The 17,185-nt window shown below is 46.5% G+C and overlaps 1 protein-coding gene across 1 annotated transcript in view; it reads right to left on the bottom strand.

Annotated features, from left to right (window-relative positions):
* Window positions 1-17,185, bottom strand: part of PTBP2 (polypyrimidine tract binding protein 2) — a 191,809-nt gene that overhangs the window by 13,117 nt on the left and 161,507 nt on the right. The window contains 4 exon segments of the mRNA XM_030208338.1: window positions 2,383-2,599; window positions 3,442-3,534; window positions 3,955-3,988; window positions 5,397-5,536. Coding sequence (XP_030064198.1) covers window positions 2,383-2,599; window positions 3,442-3,534; window positions 3,955-3,988; window positions 5,397-5,536 — 484 coding nt within the window.

Raw genomic sequence — 17,185 nt, 5'->3', positions numbered from 1 at the left:
GTGCGGTTGTCCAGGTCGGAGGCACGCAGCCATGAGAGCCTGCGCATCACTATCCCTTGGGCCGCAGCACGAGATGCCACGTCACAGGTGTCATATATACCCCTGGACAGGAACTTTCTGCACGCCTTCAGCTGCCTGACCACCTCCTGAAAAGGCCTGGACTGCTCCGGCGGGAGCTTGTCAACCAGGTCCGCCAGTTGCTTCACATTATTCCGCATGTGGATGCTCGTGTAGAGCTGGTAAGACTGGATGCGGGTCACGAGCATGGAAGATTGGTAGGCCTTCCACCCAAACGAGTCCAGAGTGTGAGACTCCCGCCCCGGGGGCGCCAAAGCGGTATCCCTCGAACTCCGTGCCCTCTTGAGAGCAGAGTCCACGACCGCCGAGTCATGAGGCAATTGGGGCCACATTAACTCTGGGTCCGAGTGGATTCTGTATTGGGACTCTGTTTTCTTGGGGATGGTGGGATTAGATAACGGTCTCAACCAGTTCCGAAGCAGTGTCTCTTTGAGGACATTGTGCAACGGCACCGTGGAGGATTTTCTAGGTGGTGATGGATAGTCGAGGACCTCGAGCATCTCAGCCCTCGGCTCATCCACAGAGACCACAGGAAAGGGAATGCAAATAGACATATCCCTGACGAAGGAGGCAAAGGAGAGGCTCTCAGGTGGCGAGCGCTTTCTCTCTGGTGAAGGAGTGGGGTCGGAGGGAAGGCCCACAGACTCCTCTGAGGAGAAATATCTGGGGTCCTCCTCCTCCCCCCACGAGGCCTCTTTCTCAGTGTCGGACATGAGCTCCTGCAGCTCAGTCCTCAACCGGGCCCGGCTCGACGTCAAGGCACCAAGGCCTCGGTGGCGTCGTCGAGCGGTGGACTCCCGCGCCGGCGGGGATGAAGCTCCCTCCATCGACTCCACCTGTGTGGCGGTCGAGACTGGCGCCGCAAGCGGCGTCGAAGGCCTCGGCACCGGGCTAGAGCACGCCGGCACAGTCTGGCGCATCAGCCCTTCCAGAATCCCCGGAAGGATGGCTCGGAGGCACTCGTCCAGGCCCGCTGTCGGGAAAGGCGAGGGGGCCGGTAGAGGCGTCGGTGCCGGAAGCTGTTCGGGTCCAGGAGACTGCACCGAAGTGCTGGCACCCTGACGTGGCGGTACCTCTACTACAGAGGGGGACCTCTCCTCTCGACGCTGCCGCTTCCTCGGCGTCGACTCATCCCTGGCGCCGGGAGCCGGATGCGTCGTGGGCGACCGATGACTGTGCTTCTTCGCCTTTTTGCGGTGCCCGTCATCGGCGCTCGGTGGAACCGACGAGGAGGAAGTCGATCCCCCTCGTCCTCGAGGGATCGGGTCCGACAGGGTTCGGTCCCGAGGGCCCTGGGTAGAGGGAGTGACCGGGGCCGATTGCCCACACGGCCTCTCACCCCTGCCTTCACCGGAGGACTGGCGGGCCGACGGGACCTGTGCTCCTGGGGTCGATGCCGTCGGTGCCGATTTCGTGGACATCGATACCGGTACCGAAGAACCGGCCGTCGATACCGACGAAGTCGACGTCGAGGGGCCGGCGCAAGTTCCAAAAAGACGGTCCCGAAGAACTTGCCTCGCTACCTGTGTCCGTTTCCGGAGACCGAGACACAAAGTACACGTCTTGGTATCGTGCTCCGGCCCGAGGCACCAAGCGTGAGTGTCGGTCTGCGAGATATGCCGGCCGCACCGACCACACTTTTTAAATCCACTCGGGACCTTCGAGGACATCGACGGAAAAATCGCGTCAGCGAAGTCAAAGTCGTCGATGGTGGCGGTAAAAATCACACCTCAAAAATAAATCGACCGCGCGGCCACAAGGCCGCAACGCGACGCCCCCGCTAAGAGACGAGGGAAAACCAAAGTTAGCGGTTTTTTTTTTAAAGAAACTAAAAAAGAAAACGGAGAATCAACGAAAAAGAGAAAATTCGCGAAGAAAGTGCAATCCGGTTTCCGGGGCTGACAGAGAGAGAGACGAACGCGGCTCTCTCCAGCGCGGAAAAGAAAAGACTGAGCGGGAATGGTCGCGCATGGGCGGGAAGACGGCCGCGCATGCGCGGTGGGCGTGCCCTGCGTGCGGGACCGCCCGCAAAGTTTTGTTCTGGTTGGTGGGGGCTGCCGTGGACGTCAACCCAGTCGTGAGAACAAGCAGCCTGCTTGTCCTCGGAGAAATACACATTTAACAGCACTGTAATTCAAATACCAGCGATATAATACAGTGTTAGCATAATACTAATGATACACCTAATAGGCATTCATTAGAACATTGAAAACATAAGCAAATAATTTCAAGAGCAGAGCAATGACAACAACCAAACCTCCAACCTCTTTCATTTTCAAAAAACTGCCACTGCTCGATACTTACGGAATATTAGACAGATGGAGAGTGGCTGATGGCGGGAATATGTTTTGAAAATTTTTTGAGCCTGGTTTTTTGAAGCGATGGAGAGGTGAATTACCAAAATCCTTTGTTAGCCCTTGGTCATCAAGTCCCTCCCGAGGTAGCTGTACTGTCTGATGTTTGGATAAGGTAACACGAATAATTTTTCCATACATTTTTTGTCCATTAAGATGACTCATTGCTGAAAGAGAGAACAGGTTCATGAACATCTGAGAAACAGTTATAGGCAAGCTTTCTTGATGAACTACTATTTTCAGTCAAAACAGCAGAAGAAGAAATATAAAATTCAAATTGTAATTCACAAAATTTTCTAATTGCTTTATATAGGGGCCCTTTTACTAAGCCGTGGTAAAAAGTGGCCTGCAGCAGTGCAGGCACGTGTATTAGGCGCACGTCGGGCCAGTTTTTACCGCATCTGCAAAAAAGTTTTTTTTTTTAAATGTGACGGAAGAGAGCATGCAGTAAAACTGAAACCAGTGTGTGTCAAACTGGCCTAAGCCTTTAACACCACCCACTGATCCAGCGGTAAGGGCTCACACACTACACACACGGTGACCAGTCGGCATGCATCAAATGCCAATTACCGCCGGAAACAGTGCGCGTGGGAGGAAATAAATAATTCATCTAGGTGTTATGGGTGTGTGCGAAATCTGAAATTACAGCCAGGGGGGTGCGCCAGCCTGGCAGTAGTCTCATTTGGGCGTGCACTGCACGTGCATAGAGTCTACCACAGCTTAGTAAAAGGGCCCCATAATCTTTAAATAATCATTCCCTAGTAAAGTACTAGGTTTGCATCAATAAAGTCCATCATGTTTTTTTTGCATTAGACAAATTCAATACTCCACAGATACTGACTGTGAATAAGCCATTCATATTTGTCTTGCTTACTGGCTATGTGGTGTTTAGGAATACTTAGGTCTGTACTCTTCCCAAGCAGCAGAACATTTGTCAACTTATCTGGATTACGCACAAAGATATTTCAAACATGTTTTCCCACCGACTTAACTGTAAAGCACATCTTACCAAGCTGTGACTGGTTTCCATCAGCCATCTGTATAAGAGCACTGTCTTTCTTATTGTATAAAATCTTCACACGCTGCACATCCCCATAAACACCTTTACAGATTCATAAAAGGACAATCCAAATAAAGAGAAAATAATTTTAAAGCAAAGTCAACTACAAAGCATGTTTGACAGACCAATGACACATTCAGACATCAACATGAACACTCACTCAATTTCAACATTCACATGAATGAAAAAAAGTAGATCAAGATTCTGAACAGTGAAATTCTGAAAAGAATTTTTTGACAAACCCTCAAAGCTATGTGAATGATATTAAATTAAAGATCATGCAAAATAAATAAGCATGCATTAAAAATCTTGTGTCTATGGTGAGTTTTGTAAATAGCAAAAGAAAATAGCAAAAAAGATTTACTATTCAACTTTAAACCAAAAACTGCTAGGTATAAATAAGAACTAAGGTGAAACAAAAATTAAATCAATAATAAAAGTATAGTGCTAACAATAACATACCGAAGAGGGTAAACAGACTTTGGGGCGAAACCATCTTTAGAAGGAGAGAAGAGCAAGCAGCGTAAGACAAGAAGAGAGAAGAGTCGAGGAAGAGCGGAGATGAACAGATCATCCATAACGAAGGGTGGTTCCCGTAGAATGGTGAGGTGGTCATGGATCATGGTTCAAGGCAGTTAATTGGGGCAAGTTGGTCCGAGGAACATTTTGTTCAAGCACAAAAGCATGAACATAGGGAATGAAGACAGGGGTGAAGACACAAGGACAAGGCAAATAAAGGATAACACAGGGAAGGGTAGGACATGGGAAGTTGGAAAAAGACAAGGAATGGGACGGTGAACACAAAGGGAAAAGGATGAAATGGGGACGGGAAACAGCAATGCAGAAGAAAAAAATAAAGAGTTGGGAACAAAAAAAATAAAATATAGGTCAGTACATAGGAAATGCAGGAGTTTGGTCAGAAAATGGTTGGTTTATGTACTGTATAAGAAAACTGAGTAATATGTAGTCACCCAAGACAAATATGAGTAAAGTCATCCATAATCAGAATCTATAATAGCATTTCATTTGACATAAAACAGCATGCAATAGAAATTGTAAATTCTGAACTTTTACTGCGTAAGCATGGCTGGTTATGAAATGCAGGCATAGTTTTTAAAAATGGCCCTCTATTCCAAACGTTTTGGCATGCAAGACTGTGGATGACAAAATTAACAATATTAAATGATAAAAAGCTTAACGTTTATAATAACAGAGGCCAAGTAAAAATGAAACAAATATCCAGTTAGACAACGTAAACGTCAAGCTTCCCACATTTCATACCAGCTTTCACAGCAATCAAAATAAAGTAGACACTAAAATGCAAGAGCATTTGAAAGGACAGACCCAGACTTTAGGAGTAGATAAAAGTTTAAAAGAAAAATGACCAACAACTTCAAAGAACAAAACTGGCAAGAGACTGGGAGAGCATCATCAGGATCTTTGGAAGAACCTTGAAAGAAAAATGTATTAGAGTATATCACACAAATCAAGATTTTTTTTAAAAGAAGCATGTCAGCATGAAATGAACAAGCAAATAATGAAAGACAATGAGCAAAATTCTACCTTGCAAAAATGATCTGAAGAGAGGTTTTTTTTTGCAAATGAAAATTAGAAGGTGCAGACAGCTATTAAGAAGCATTTACCATATTTTTCTCAGGCATGTTTCCTAAAGTATACTTATATTTTAATTGTTTGGTAAGAAAAATTTTCTAATAATCATCATGGGAGATATATTTAAAAATATATTTAAATTTTGAACTGGAGAAGAGGAAAGAAGGTGAACAAAAAAGGTATTAAATTAAAACACAAAAAGTTAAATAAGGAAAACTGCAACATATTTCACAAGAAACATCTACAGATGGAATGATGAGAAACAAGAAAATGAAATGAATGTTATCACTTACCTCTTCATTTAAATTGCTAACAAGGAGGACAGTATTGCCACCAGAGGAAACTCCAGGTATACCCACACGACCTGCGGCAGCTGCAGCTGCTGCAGCAGCAGCATTTGGAATACCCAGAGGACTCAGAGCTCCTGGAACAGCTGCAACAGGAAGCCCTAATTTTAAAATAAAGTACATTTTACGAAACACACACCAAGTCACATAAATAAGTGAATTCTACACTGTAAAGTGTTCAAGCTTATGAGTGCCCTTTAGAAAGCAATAAAATACTTCATCTTCATTGTCTTCATCGCCTTGATGCTTTGTAACAAGGAATAGAGGTAAGAAGGATAAGCACCTATATTGTAAATGTTTTTCCTCTGCTTTAAAATCTTTTCACTCTAAAATAATAAATGCATTAAAAGTAGTGTGTTATTTTAATGTCTTGAACGTTATTCCTGATGAAAGCAAATAAATCCAAAGAACACGACTGACCAACAAAAACTGGTTTTCTGACGATCTAATATTGGGCTATATGGAATTTATAGATCAATTAATGTACTGAATCTAGCAAATTCAAAAGGAAAACTTTAAGTTATTTTCTCTGTATAATTCCAGAGCTGACATGGACCAAGACAGCTTCTGTATCCTTCCCCTGTTGAATTCCAACTAGTCTGCGACCAACTAACTAGCAGGCCCTAAAGAAACCCAAAGATACAGAGAAAATAATAAATCCAGTTCATCCAGAGAATTTCTCCATTAAAAGTTATATTATTTGTAACTTCTATAGCACTACTCAGCGTATACAGTGCTTTAAAATTCAAGAGATACAGTCCTTGCTTTATACAGCTTACAATCTAATCAAGACAAATATACAGAATACAAGAGATACTGGAAATTCATTTATTGAAAAAATGATTGAAAGGGACTAAGAATTAACAGCAGTCTTGAAAAGGTAGGCTCTTAACCTGGATTTGAACATAGAGAAGCAGAATGACAAACTCCTCACAAAGTTTATTCCAAACACATTGTGCAACAAGATGGAAAGTACTAAGCAATCAGTCAAGATTTTACTGACAACCACTTTGATTCAGCTACTTTTGTGTATGGTGATGTATAAAGTGTAATAAATTGAATCAAATGATCTGGCAACAGAGTAACGGCAGAGAAAATAATAATGCCGAATAAGCAAAGCTCACAAGGAGGGGTATACAGAAAGAAAAGAGGCGAGAGGAACTGAAGAACAAATCACTTATAGGCAGTGCTTTTTTACTAGGAATAAAAGTGCAGGTACTCATATAGGACTGACTGACCTTAGGGGAGTGATTTTCAACCTTTTTCATCTCACAACACACTTACAAGGCAAAAAAATTGTCAAGGCAAATCACTAGAATCTAACCCATACCCGCCTGTCCGCACTAAGATCCATTCTATCCCACCCATCCCTGCAAGTAATCGCCTCCATTCCCACCCATACCTGTAACCTTGAGAAGTAGTTATTTAATTACGCTACTGAAATACATTAGAGCACCAATATACCTGCTACTGGGAAAATGGAACAAGATGGACTGTTACAGATTCCTACACAGACACCACATGCCAGCAGAATCCTTCATCTCAATTGCAGATGCAGAACATGACTCTCACCTGATACAAAATAGGGTACCACAAAACACAGGCAGACAAAAACTGAAAGCAGACACACTAGACTTTGCATACATGTGCAACACCAGAGAAATAGAAAGAAATGCATGTCCTCATGTACTACTGCTGACAGATATAAACTCTCAACACTGACATAATTCAATCACTAAACTGAAAATAAAATCATTTTTCCTACCTTTGTGGTCTGGCAATTTTTTATTCCAATCATCTTGTTCCCAATCGTTGGTTCTGCTTCCCTCTGTCTGTGTTTTTAATTCTGTTTCCAGGGCCTACTTTCCATTTGCTATTTCTTTTCTCATCTTCTGTCCTATGTCCCCTCTCCCCTTCCCTATTTTCCTCTGTAGTATTCTCTCCTCCTCCCCACCCCCATCTGTCCAATATCTTTTCCTACCTTCCTCCTGCCACCCCTCAGGCCTCTCCTCTTCACCACAATTCTTCAAACTCTGTAGCTGCTGGCAGCTATTGGAACAGGCCTTCCTCTGGCTGTCTGGAGGCTTTCCCTCTGCCACATCAGAAGGAAGGACGTAGGACTGGCCAGAGGAAGGTCTGTTCTAATAGCTGCCAGCAACTGCAAAGTTTGTAGAATTGAAGATGACAGGAGAGACCCCTGAGGGGTAGGAGGAAGACAATAGTGAGGCAACATCTATAACCTGGAGGGGATTCCCATGAACTCCACAGCACACTATAAAAACAGACAGCTTTCCAAATATTACACTAGTCCCTAAAATACCAATGCATCTCTTACTGGGAAAGCAGAACAGGATTCTACACAGAAATTATATATCAGCAGCCAACACATCACCTCGGTCACATATACGCAGAACATGAATATTACAGTGCCTTAAACCCCCCCCCCCCCCCAAAAAAAAAAGTGTGATTATAGGTAAGGAATACGAGCTTGAACTGCAGAAACAGACAAGGAGCAGATATAGTGACTTGAGAATAGGGGTTGTACAGGATGTAGCGATACTGGCAAAGTTGAAATTTAACTGCTTATTTCCTTTCCTTAAATCTCGCTAGACCAGTTGAAACCACTGGGGTTATGTAATCCTAGAAGCCAAATGAAACAGAATCTATGGCTTGGTTTCAGCCACAACCAAAGCCAAAACCATCATGCTTGCCTTCTGTGGCACCCCACTGCCTTCTGGGCCACCGATTCCAGCCCCCCTCCAAGCATCAATAGGCCCTACCTTAACAAGCCCTGGGGTCTAGTGGCCTCTTCAGGAGCAGGAAAGAACCATACTATTTTCTGCCCAGTGCCGCTGCTGTGTCCAGTGCCACTGCTGCTTTAAAATGGTAGCCAAGACTGCCAATGGGATGTCCAGGTAGCCATTTTGAGACTAGCACCGGCATAAGCAAGGACGACTGGAGATTGGCACTGGTATAAGAAGAATGGCGGTGCCAATCTCAAAATGGCGTCTAGGATTGCCCACTGTAGTCTTGGCAGCCATTTTAAAGCAGCAGCAACACCAGGCAGGAAAAAAGTATGGTTCTTTCCTGCCCCCGAAAAGACTGCTAGACCACTGGGGCTTGTTACGGTGGGCCTGGATAGGGTCTACTGATGGCTGGGCGGGTGCAGTTTTGTTTTCAGCTGAAACATGGATTTCGGTCTGGTTTCAGTGCCGAATTCAAAACTCAGTCAGCCTCTATGTAATTCTACCAGTGATGCCACCAATATAAGGAATGGTGCAGCCTGGAACTGCTCAGTATGGCAATGCCAAAGACCAAACATGCACAAGAACCAAATCACACGGAACCCTCCACAGTAACAATAATTCCTTAACTACAGGATGGAGGGCAATCAGATGCCAATACGTATATCCTGGAGCCACAATCTTCCAAGGTCGGTACTGGACTGGTTCTAGATGGAGAAGGAAAGGAACTTAGCAGGTAAGAATAAATTTCACCTTCCTAATCCTGCTAGATCAGTCCAGACCTGCAGAATGTACCCACATTTTATCCCTGAAGGTAGGAAGAAGACATGCCTCCCTCTACCACTGCTCTGAAAAAGGCACTATAACATCATTGCTTTATAAATACCTTCTGATCAAGTGATCTGGCCTCTGCTCAGGAGGCTGTCTGCACTCTCATAAGTAGAGAGGTGTGGTAGCCGTGTTAGTCCACTCTTAAAGGTTATCAATAGAAATCAAACAAAATAAAACATGGAAAAGAAAATAAGATGATACCTTTTTTATTGGACATAACTTAATACATTTCTTGATTAGCTTTCGAAGGTTGCCCTTCTTCGTCAGATTGGACTCTCATAGAGTGCACTCTCATAGAATGCACCCAAAGGCAGAAATTCTTAAAATGGTATCAAATGCAGTGTAAGCTGAACAAATAAATGAGCATCACTTTTCATATTACTGAGTTTAGCTTGACTTGTGCTGTAGAAGGATGGGTGCACTTTTTGGATAAATGAATGGATATTATTGTCCCAGAGTTAATAGGAAGATAATCATTAAAAGAGAATAGAGCCATATTACATCTTCTTTCACAAATGGAGTAAGGGTCTCTCAGATCCTTTCCAGGTGGAGTGTTAGAGCGATCTCCCTTTAAACTTTTTTCATAGCTGAGTAAACTAATTCTGTACTATGGCAAAGCTGAATTTTGTTAAATTCACATATAGGTTAAACCTTGCATCCGAGGTCTAATTTCCTAAACATAGACTGTATTGAAAAGTCTGCCAGTTGAAGGTTTATTTTTCTAGAAGTGTCAGAATTGGGACCGATACTATACCCTTGGAAGCTTTAATATATTCCAGAAAACCAAACACAGATGATCTTGGCTAACTTTATGTTGGAAGATACTTCATTTGCCACCTTTTACACAAATCAGTGGTATGAGATAACCTTACACGTAAGAGGTGGAGAAGGATCTTATGGAATACCAGTGGAAAAATCATTTACTTCAGAGTTGTCATCAGTCAGACTTTCTATTTTACAGAATATTCTGCGATTAAGCAGAAAGAGCTTTGCGACAGCCAGAAACAATTATTACTCAGCGCCTCAGATCAGAACTGAGCAGAGTTTCTTGCTATTAAAAAGTGCATGCAGACTATCTTACACCAGAGAGCTCTGTATAACATTAAACTGTACAAATATAAATTATAAACAAAGGGGCAATAAGACAGGAAAGTGGAGGAGTGGCCTAGTGGTTAGGGTGGTAGACTTTGGTCCTGGGGAACTGAGGAACTGATTTCGATTCCCACCTCAGGCACAGGCAGCTCCTTGTGAGTCTGGGCAAGTCACTTAACCCTCCATTGCCCCATGTAAGCCGCATTGAGCCTGCCATGAGTGGAAAAGCGCGGGGAACAAATGTAACACAAAAAAAAAAAAAAAAAAAAAGCTCTTGGCATCCCTGATGAGGCAGTGTTCCTCTAAGAGTTACATCTGCAATAATATATGAGCTCTGGATGGGGCCCCGCACATCAAAGCAGTGAACATACATGATTCTGTGAAGTTTAGGAGTCCCTTTACGATGCAGGTTCTTTTTTGGAAGGGCATGTTCTGAGTTCTTCAAATCTTGAACCTTCCCTTTCTTGCTCAGGAGCAGGTGGACTGTATTAATGCTCCATTGAGTGGACCCGAGGTTCAGAGTCATTAATAAACAAACTAGCTAAGACCCCTGGCCTTAACACCGAGTTTTATAAAATTCTCCAGGATGTCATTGTAGCTCTGTTTATCCAAATGTGTGACTCGACTGGGGCCTCGCAGGTTATGGGCCAGTCTTTAAATTATGCTTATATTACTGTTCTACTAAAACTTGGAAATGACGCAGAATTGGTAGGTTCTTATAGGCCCATCTCCCTGTTAAATCAAGATCTTAAGATATTGGCGACAGTCTTGAAGTCCAGGTTCGGTCACTTTCTCCCCCAAAACATCCACCCAGATCAAGTGGGGTTTGTGCCTAGCAGATTTGCCTCAGCCAACATATTTAAGTTAGTCGGATTTTGCAAGAGGACAGGTTAACCCCTGGGGATGCAATTTTGGCAAGTCTGGACGCTGAGAAAACATTTGATAAGGTGGTATGGGATTCCCTTTTCTGGCTGTTACAGCAAGTGTTTTATAGTACCCCAACTGTCCAGATTCTTATCAATGATAGCCTCACGGATACTTTACACCTGGGTATGGGGATGAGGCAGGGGTGCCCACTATCCCCGCTCCTCTTTGTTCTAACCTTGGAGCCCATAACCGTAAAAATACATGAAGACACAAATCTGGCAGATGTAGTGGTCGTCCACAAGCAGTACCACATTAACCTTTTTTTTACGGATGATATGCTGCTCCTTATTAATAAGACTTCCGCTATACTTCAATTTGTTATGAACATTATGGACCAATTTTGGAAACTAAGAATTTTGCAGGGTTACGAATCAATTCTGGGAAATCTGAGGCTTTGTCCATCTCTCATCCTTCGGCATGCTGTAATCTTGATGGCTTTCCTCTCACGGGGGGAGGGGGGGTATGTGATTGAGGTCTATAAAATCTTGAGTGGCGCAGAACGGGTAAAAGTGAATCGATTGTTCATTCTTTCAAAAAATACAAAGACTAGGGGACACTCAATGAAATTACCTGGAAATACTTTGAAATATTTTTTCATGCAAATAGTTAAGCTTTGGAACTTGCTGCCAGAGGATATGGAAACGTCAGTTAACATATCTGGGTTTTAAAAAGGTTTGGACAAGTTCCTTGATGAAAAGCCCATAGTCCACTATTAAGATAGACATGGGAGAAGCCACTGCTTTCCCTGGGTTTGGTAGCATGGGATGTTGCTGCTATTTGGGTTTCTGTCAGGTACTTTGACCTGGATTGGCCACTGCTGGAAACAGGATACTGGGCTAAATGGACTCAGTATTGCTAATCTCATGTTCTTATATAGAAAGGTAAGAGAATGGGGCTTTGGTAGGATGACACCATCATTTTTTTTTGTTACATTTGTACCCCGCGCTTTCCCACTCATGGCAGGCTCAATGCGGCTTACATGGGGCAATGGAGGGTTAAGTGACTTGCCCAGAGACACAAGGAGCTGCCTGTGCCTGAAGTGGGAATCGAACTCAGTTCCTCAGTTCCCCAGGACCAAAGTCCAACACCCTAACTACTAGGCCACTCCTCCACTCCATTAAGTGCAAGGCCTCCTCTGGCACTTACCGGCACTCATTTTTGGAATTTCCGGCCCTGGCCCTTTTATGGTCTCAAACTCTGAAGGTCATTGAGAACACCTTACAATGTTCTTTTAGTTGGTCCTATGTGGCGTTATTAATGGGAAGTAGGGCGCTTTTACGCAGAGCAGCCTTAAGCGATGCTCAGTACAGATTTGACTGTATTGCTAGTTAATAAGGTGAAATTAGGCCTTACCTGCTAATTTTCTTTCCTCTAGATCATCCAGACCGTTCAAGACGCTTGGGTTATGCACTCCTACCAGCAGAGGGAGACTGAGAACACTAAAACTTCTTATACAAGTAGCCTGTGCAGACCTTCTACTAACCAGTAAAACGGTAACAAAGCAGAGGAACAAAACACCTCCACCTAAACAACACCACTGAATCCACACTCAGATCTCCTTCCCTTAAGACGGGGGAATTCAACTGCAGATGGGCACAAACGGTACCACAAACTGCCCTTAGTAAAACTCCAGGACCCAAATCACAGGAGCTACTAGAAATATCAGCAACTGAAGTCTAAGGAAAATATCATACTGAACTGTCCGATACACTGGGTGGGCTCTTGAACGGTCTGGAGGATCTAGAGGAAAGAAAATTAGCAGGTAAGGCCTAATTTCACCTTCCTCAGCAATCCTCCAGACCGTTCAAGACGCTTGGGACGTACCAAAGCAGTAAACACATCTAAGGGTGGGACCTGCGAAGCCCAGAGGGCAGGACTGCAGCTCCAAAACTGGCATACTCCCTTGCCTGTACATCCACTCTGTAATGTTTGACAAAAGAATGCAGGGAGGACCACACCGCCGCTCTATAAATGTCCACCGGTGGAACACAACTACTCTTTGCCAAAGAAGCCGCCATCCCCCTAGTGGAATGTGCCTTGAGCCCCACCGGCACCGTATGGCCATGCAATATGTAAGCCGAACAGATGGCATCCTTCAACCACCGAGCTATAGATAACTTAGAAGAAGCCGCTCCCTTCTTGGGCCCCCCATGAAGGACAAATAACCTGTCTGAAGACCTGAATTCCTACGACCTGCGCAAGTAAACCTTCAATACTCTGTGCACATCCAATTTCGCCAAACGACGCTGAGAAGCATCCTCCATCTGGTCCTCAAGACCGGCAACGAAAGGAGAATACCACCTTAGGCAAAAACGAAGGCACTGGACGCAGCGAAACCTTTTCCTTAGAAAACCACAGAAACGGAGGCCTACATGAAAGAGCCTGAAGTTCCGAAATCCTGCGAGCCGACGATATAGCTACCAAAAAGACCACCTTCATAGTGAGGTCTTTTATCGAACAAGACTCCAAGGGCTCAAAAGGAGAACCCGCCAAAGAGTCAAGAACGACATTAAGATCCCACTGAGGAACTACCAGCCGCTGAGGAGGACGAGCTAACTTCACCCCCCCCTCAAAAAATGGACCACATCCGGGGAAGACGCAACCGACCTGCCCTGCACCTTACCCCGAAAACACACCAAAGCAGCCAGCTGCACCTTCAAAGATGACAATGAAAGGCCCTTCTCAAAACCATCCTGCAAGAAATCTAAAATGCACGACAAAGAAGCTGTCGAAGGGACACACGCCCGGACCCCACACCAATCTTCAAATAACCGCCACACGCACATAGGTCAAAGACGTCGAACGTTTGCGATACTGCAGCATCGTCTGAATCACCGGAGAGGAAAATCCTTTCCTTCTCAACCGTTCCCTCTCAAGGGCCACACCGTAAGAGAGAACCGAGCCGGATCCGGCATGACAATTGGACCCTGACACAACAGCAACAAGAACCCCAGCCGCAGAGGCTCGCCTTCTAACAAGCGCATCAGATCCCCAAACCACGGCCGACGCAGCCAATTCGGAGCCACCAACAACACCGTACCCGCATGACATTCTACCCTCTGTAGGACTCGACCTATCAACGGCCACAGGGGAAACACGTATAGCAACACCTGCTGAGGCCATGGAAGGACCAACGCATCGATCCCTTCCGCTCGCGGATCCCGACGCCGACTGAAATACCGAGGATCCTGAGCATTCTGTGCCGACGCCATGAGATCCACTACTGGCATTCCCCATTCGACCGGTGCAGACCATTCTGCGGGGTCCAACATGTGTCTTAGAAAATCCGCGTTCACGTTGTCCACCCCGGCCATGTGCGCCGCCAAAATTTGCACTAGATGCCTTTCCGTCCAACTCATGAGCAAAGCCGTCTCGATTGCCAACCACAGACTCTTTGTACCGCCCTGCCGGTTGACATACGCTACCGCTGTCGGACATGACTCTTACCGTCTTTCCGACCACACTTGAGCGAAACGCCAACAGAGCTAGCCGAATCGCTCTCATCTCCAACCGGTTGATAGACCACTAAGCTTCCTCTGTCGACCACCGCCCCTGCGCGGACCAACCGAGACCCTGAGCTCCCCAGCCCAGCAGACTGGCATCCGTTACCAGAATCACCCACTGAGGAGGTTCCAATGGCATGTCCTTTTTCAGATGGGCCGAGCACAGCCACCACTGGAGACTGTGCCAAGGAGCCCCCCCTCACTGGCAACCACAACTCCAAACTGTGTACCTGGGGAGACCACCGGGACAACAGAGCCACCTGAAGCTGACGCATATGCGCCCTGGCCCATGGTACTACCTCTACTGTCACTGCCATGAGGCCCAGAACCCGAAGGTACATTCAAACCGTCAGACTCTGAACGGACAATAACAGCCGGACCTGCTGCTAAAAAGAGACGATCCGAGAATCCGGCAGAAAAACACGACCCACTGCCGTGTCGAACCGCACTCCCAAGTACTCCAGACTCTGCAATGGGATCAACTGACTTTTGACTACATTCACTACCCATCTGAGCGATTCCAGAAACGCGACCACCTGAGTCGTCGCCGCAACACTGTGAGCCCGAGACTTCGCCCGGATCAACCAGTTGTCCAGATACGGATGCACCAGAATTCCTTGCCTCCGCAAAGCCGCTGCTACCACCACCATTATCTTGGAGAAGGTGGGTGGAGCCGTTGTCAGACCAAAAGGCAGCGCACAGAACTGAAAATGCCTCCCTAAAACAGCAAAACGAAGGAAACGCTGATGGGCCTCTTGAATCGGCACGTGCAGATACGCTTCCATGAGATCCAGTGACGCGAGAAATTCTCCCTGACGAACAGCCACTATGACCGAGCGCAGAGTCTCCATGCGGAAGGATGGCACCTTGAGCGCCCCATTGACCCTCTTGAGATCTAAAATGGGTCGAAACTGGTCCTCTTTCTTCGGCACCACAAAGTAAATGGAATAACAACCCATTCCCTGCTCGTGCCGAGGAACGGGTACCATAGCTCCCAACTGGATTAAGCTACCCAGAGTCTCTTGCATAGCCTTTAACTTGACTCGAGAGTGACAAGGAGAGGGAAGAAACAGATCAGGCAGCGGGTGCTCGAACTCGAGCGCATAACCGTCGTGAACGACCTCCAGCACCCACTGATCTGAAGTAATTTGGGTCCACCCCTGATAAAACAGACCAAGTCGCGCCCCGACCTTCACCAGAGGTTGGATTCGCACACCTTCATAAAGAGCACTTATTACCATTTCCGGCAACTACGGAGGAGTCCCGACCTCCTCGACGACCCCCTCGAATGGACTGCGTCCGCCGGAAAAACTGGCTTTTAGAAAGAGATACAAATCTGCCCGGCCTGTACCGCCTTGCATCCTTAAACCGACGTCTAGCCGAACCACCTCAACTAGCCGCATTAGACCGTAACTCCGGCAACCGTGAGACCTTGGTATCCCCAAGACCACTCATCAGTTTATCCAAGTCCTCTCCAAACAACATAGAAGCTTTGAAAGTTAGAGAACACAACTTTGCTTTAGAGGCCTCATCTGCCACCCAGCCCCTAAGCCAAAGAGCCCTGCGAGCCGTCACCGCCAGAGCCATATTCTTAGCCGAAGCCCTTAGGAAATCATAAAGGGTGTCCTCCAAAAACGAAGACCCTCATCTCCAATTTGGTCAGGTCCTGAACCAAACCAGTCCTATCTAACGCAGGCTCATCCAAGAGCTTCTCCGCCCAACGGAAACAAACTCTGGCTACCAAGCCCCCACACACAGAGGCTTGCAAGGCCAAAGCTGACAAATCAAAGCTGCGCTTCAGAAAGGACTCTAGCTTCCTATCCTGAGGATCCCGTAAGGCTGTACCGCCATCCACCGGAATGGCCGTAGTCTTAGTAACCGCCGTAACCACAGCATCCACAGTAGGTGGTTTCAGCAGGGTCAAATCTTCCGGAGGCAAGGGATACAGCCGCGCCATAGCCGTAGACACCTTACAAGCAGCCTCCGGCACAGACCATTCCTCTAATGTCTGAATTCATGGGAAAGGAACGGGCGGCTCTCCAAATCCCCTTAACCAACGGATCTACCTGGGGTCCCTCCGCAGAGGGAGTGGCTGCCGGAGCAAACTTCAAAGCAGAGATCACCTGATCAATGAGCTCTAACAACGCCTCCTTATGAAAAATGCGAACTACTGAAGAATCTTCCTCAGGCCTTAGCCCATCCTGATCCTCAGACTCATCTAAGAGATCCTCCTCTCCTGGGTCACTCCAAACCTCCGACCCAGGCAGAGAAAGTATCTCCATAGGCTCCGAAATATCCACCCGCGGGCGTTTAACTCCCACTGAGCTAGCAGCTTCCGGGGAACAAACAGCCTGAGAGGGGCCAGCTCTCCAGGCATTATACAGACACTAAACAAACTCAGAGGGGAAACCAGACCCCCCCCCCCCCCTCCCGATGCTGCTGAAACCTCAACACTTCCCGCAGTCTCCGCGACGGACCCCCCCTTGCTCCCGAGGCGGCAGGTCCATCGCGTGAGCCGCAGCTAAACTAGGTGCACTTCCCACCACACACAGGTCCCCCGGCGCCGGTACGGAATGCGCAGCCAAAAGGGACGCGCTTCCCGCCAAAAACGGCTCAGTCGAGGCCGACCCGGGACGCG

Source organism: Microcaecilia unicolor, chromosome 6 (assembly GCF_901765095.1).
Source record: "Microcaecilia unicolor chromosome 6, aMicUni1.1, whole genome shotgun sequence".
Lineage (NCBI taxonomy): Eukaryota > Metazoa > Chordata > Amphibia > Gymnophiona > Siphonopidae > Microcaecilia > Microcaecilia unicolor.
Note: the sequence above shows the minus strand (reverse complement) of the source record. Positions and strands in the feature narration are given on the sequence as shown.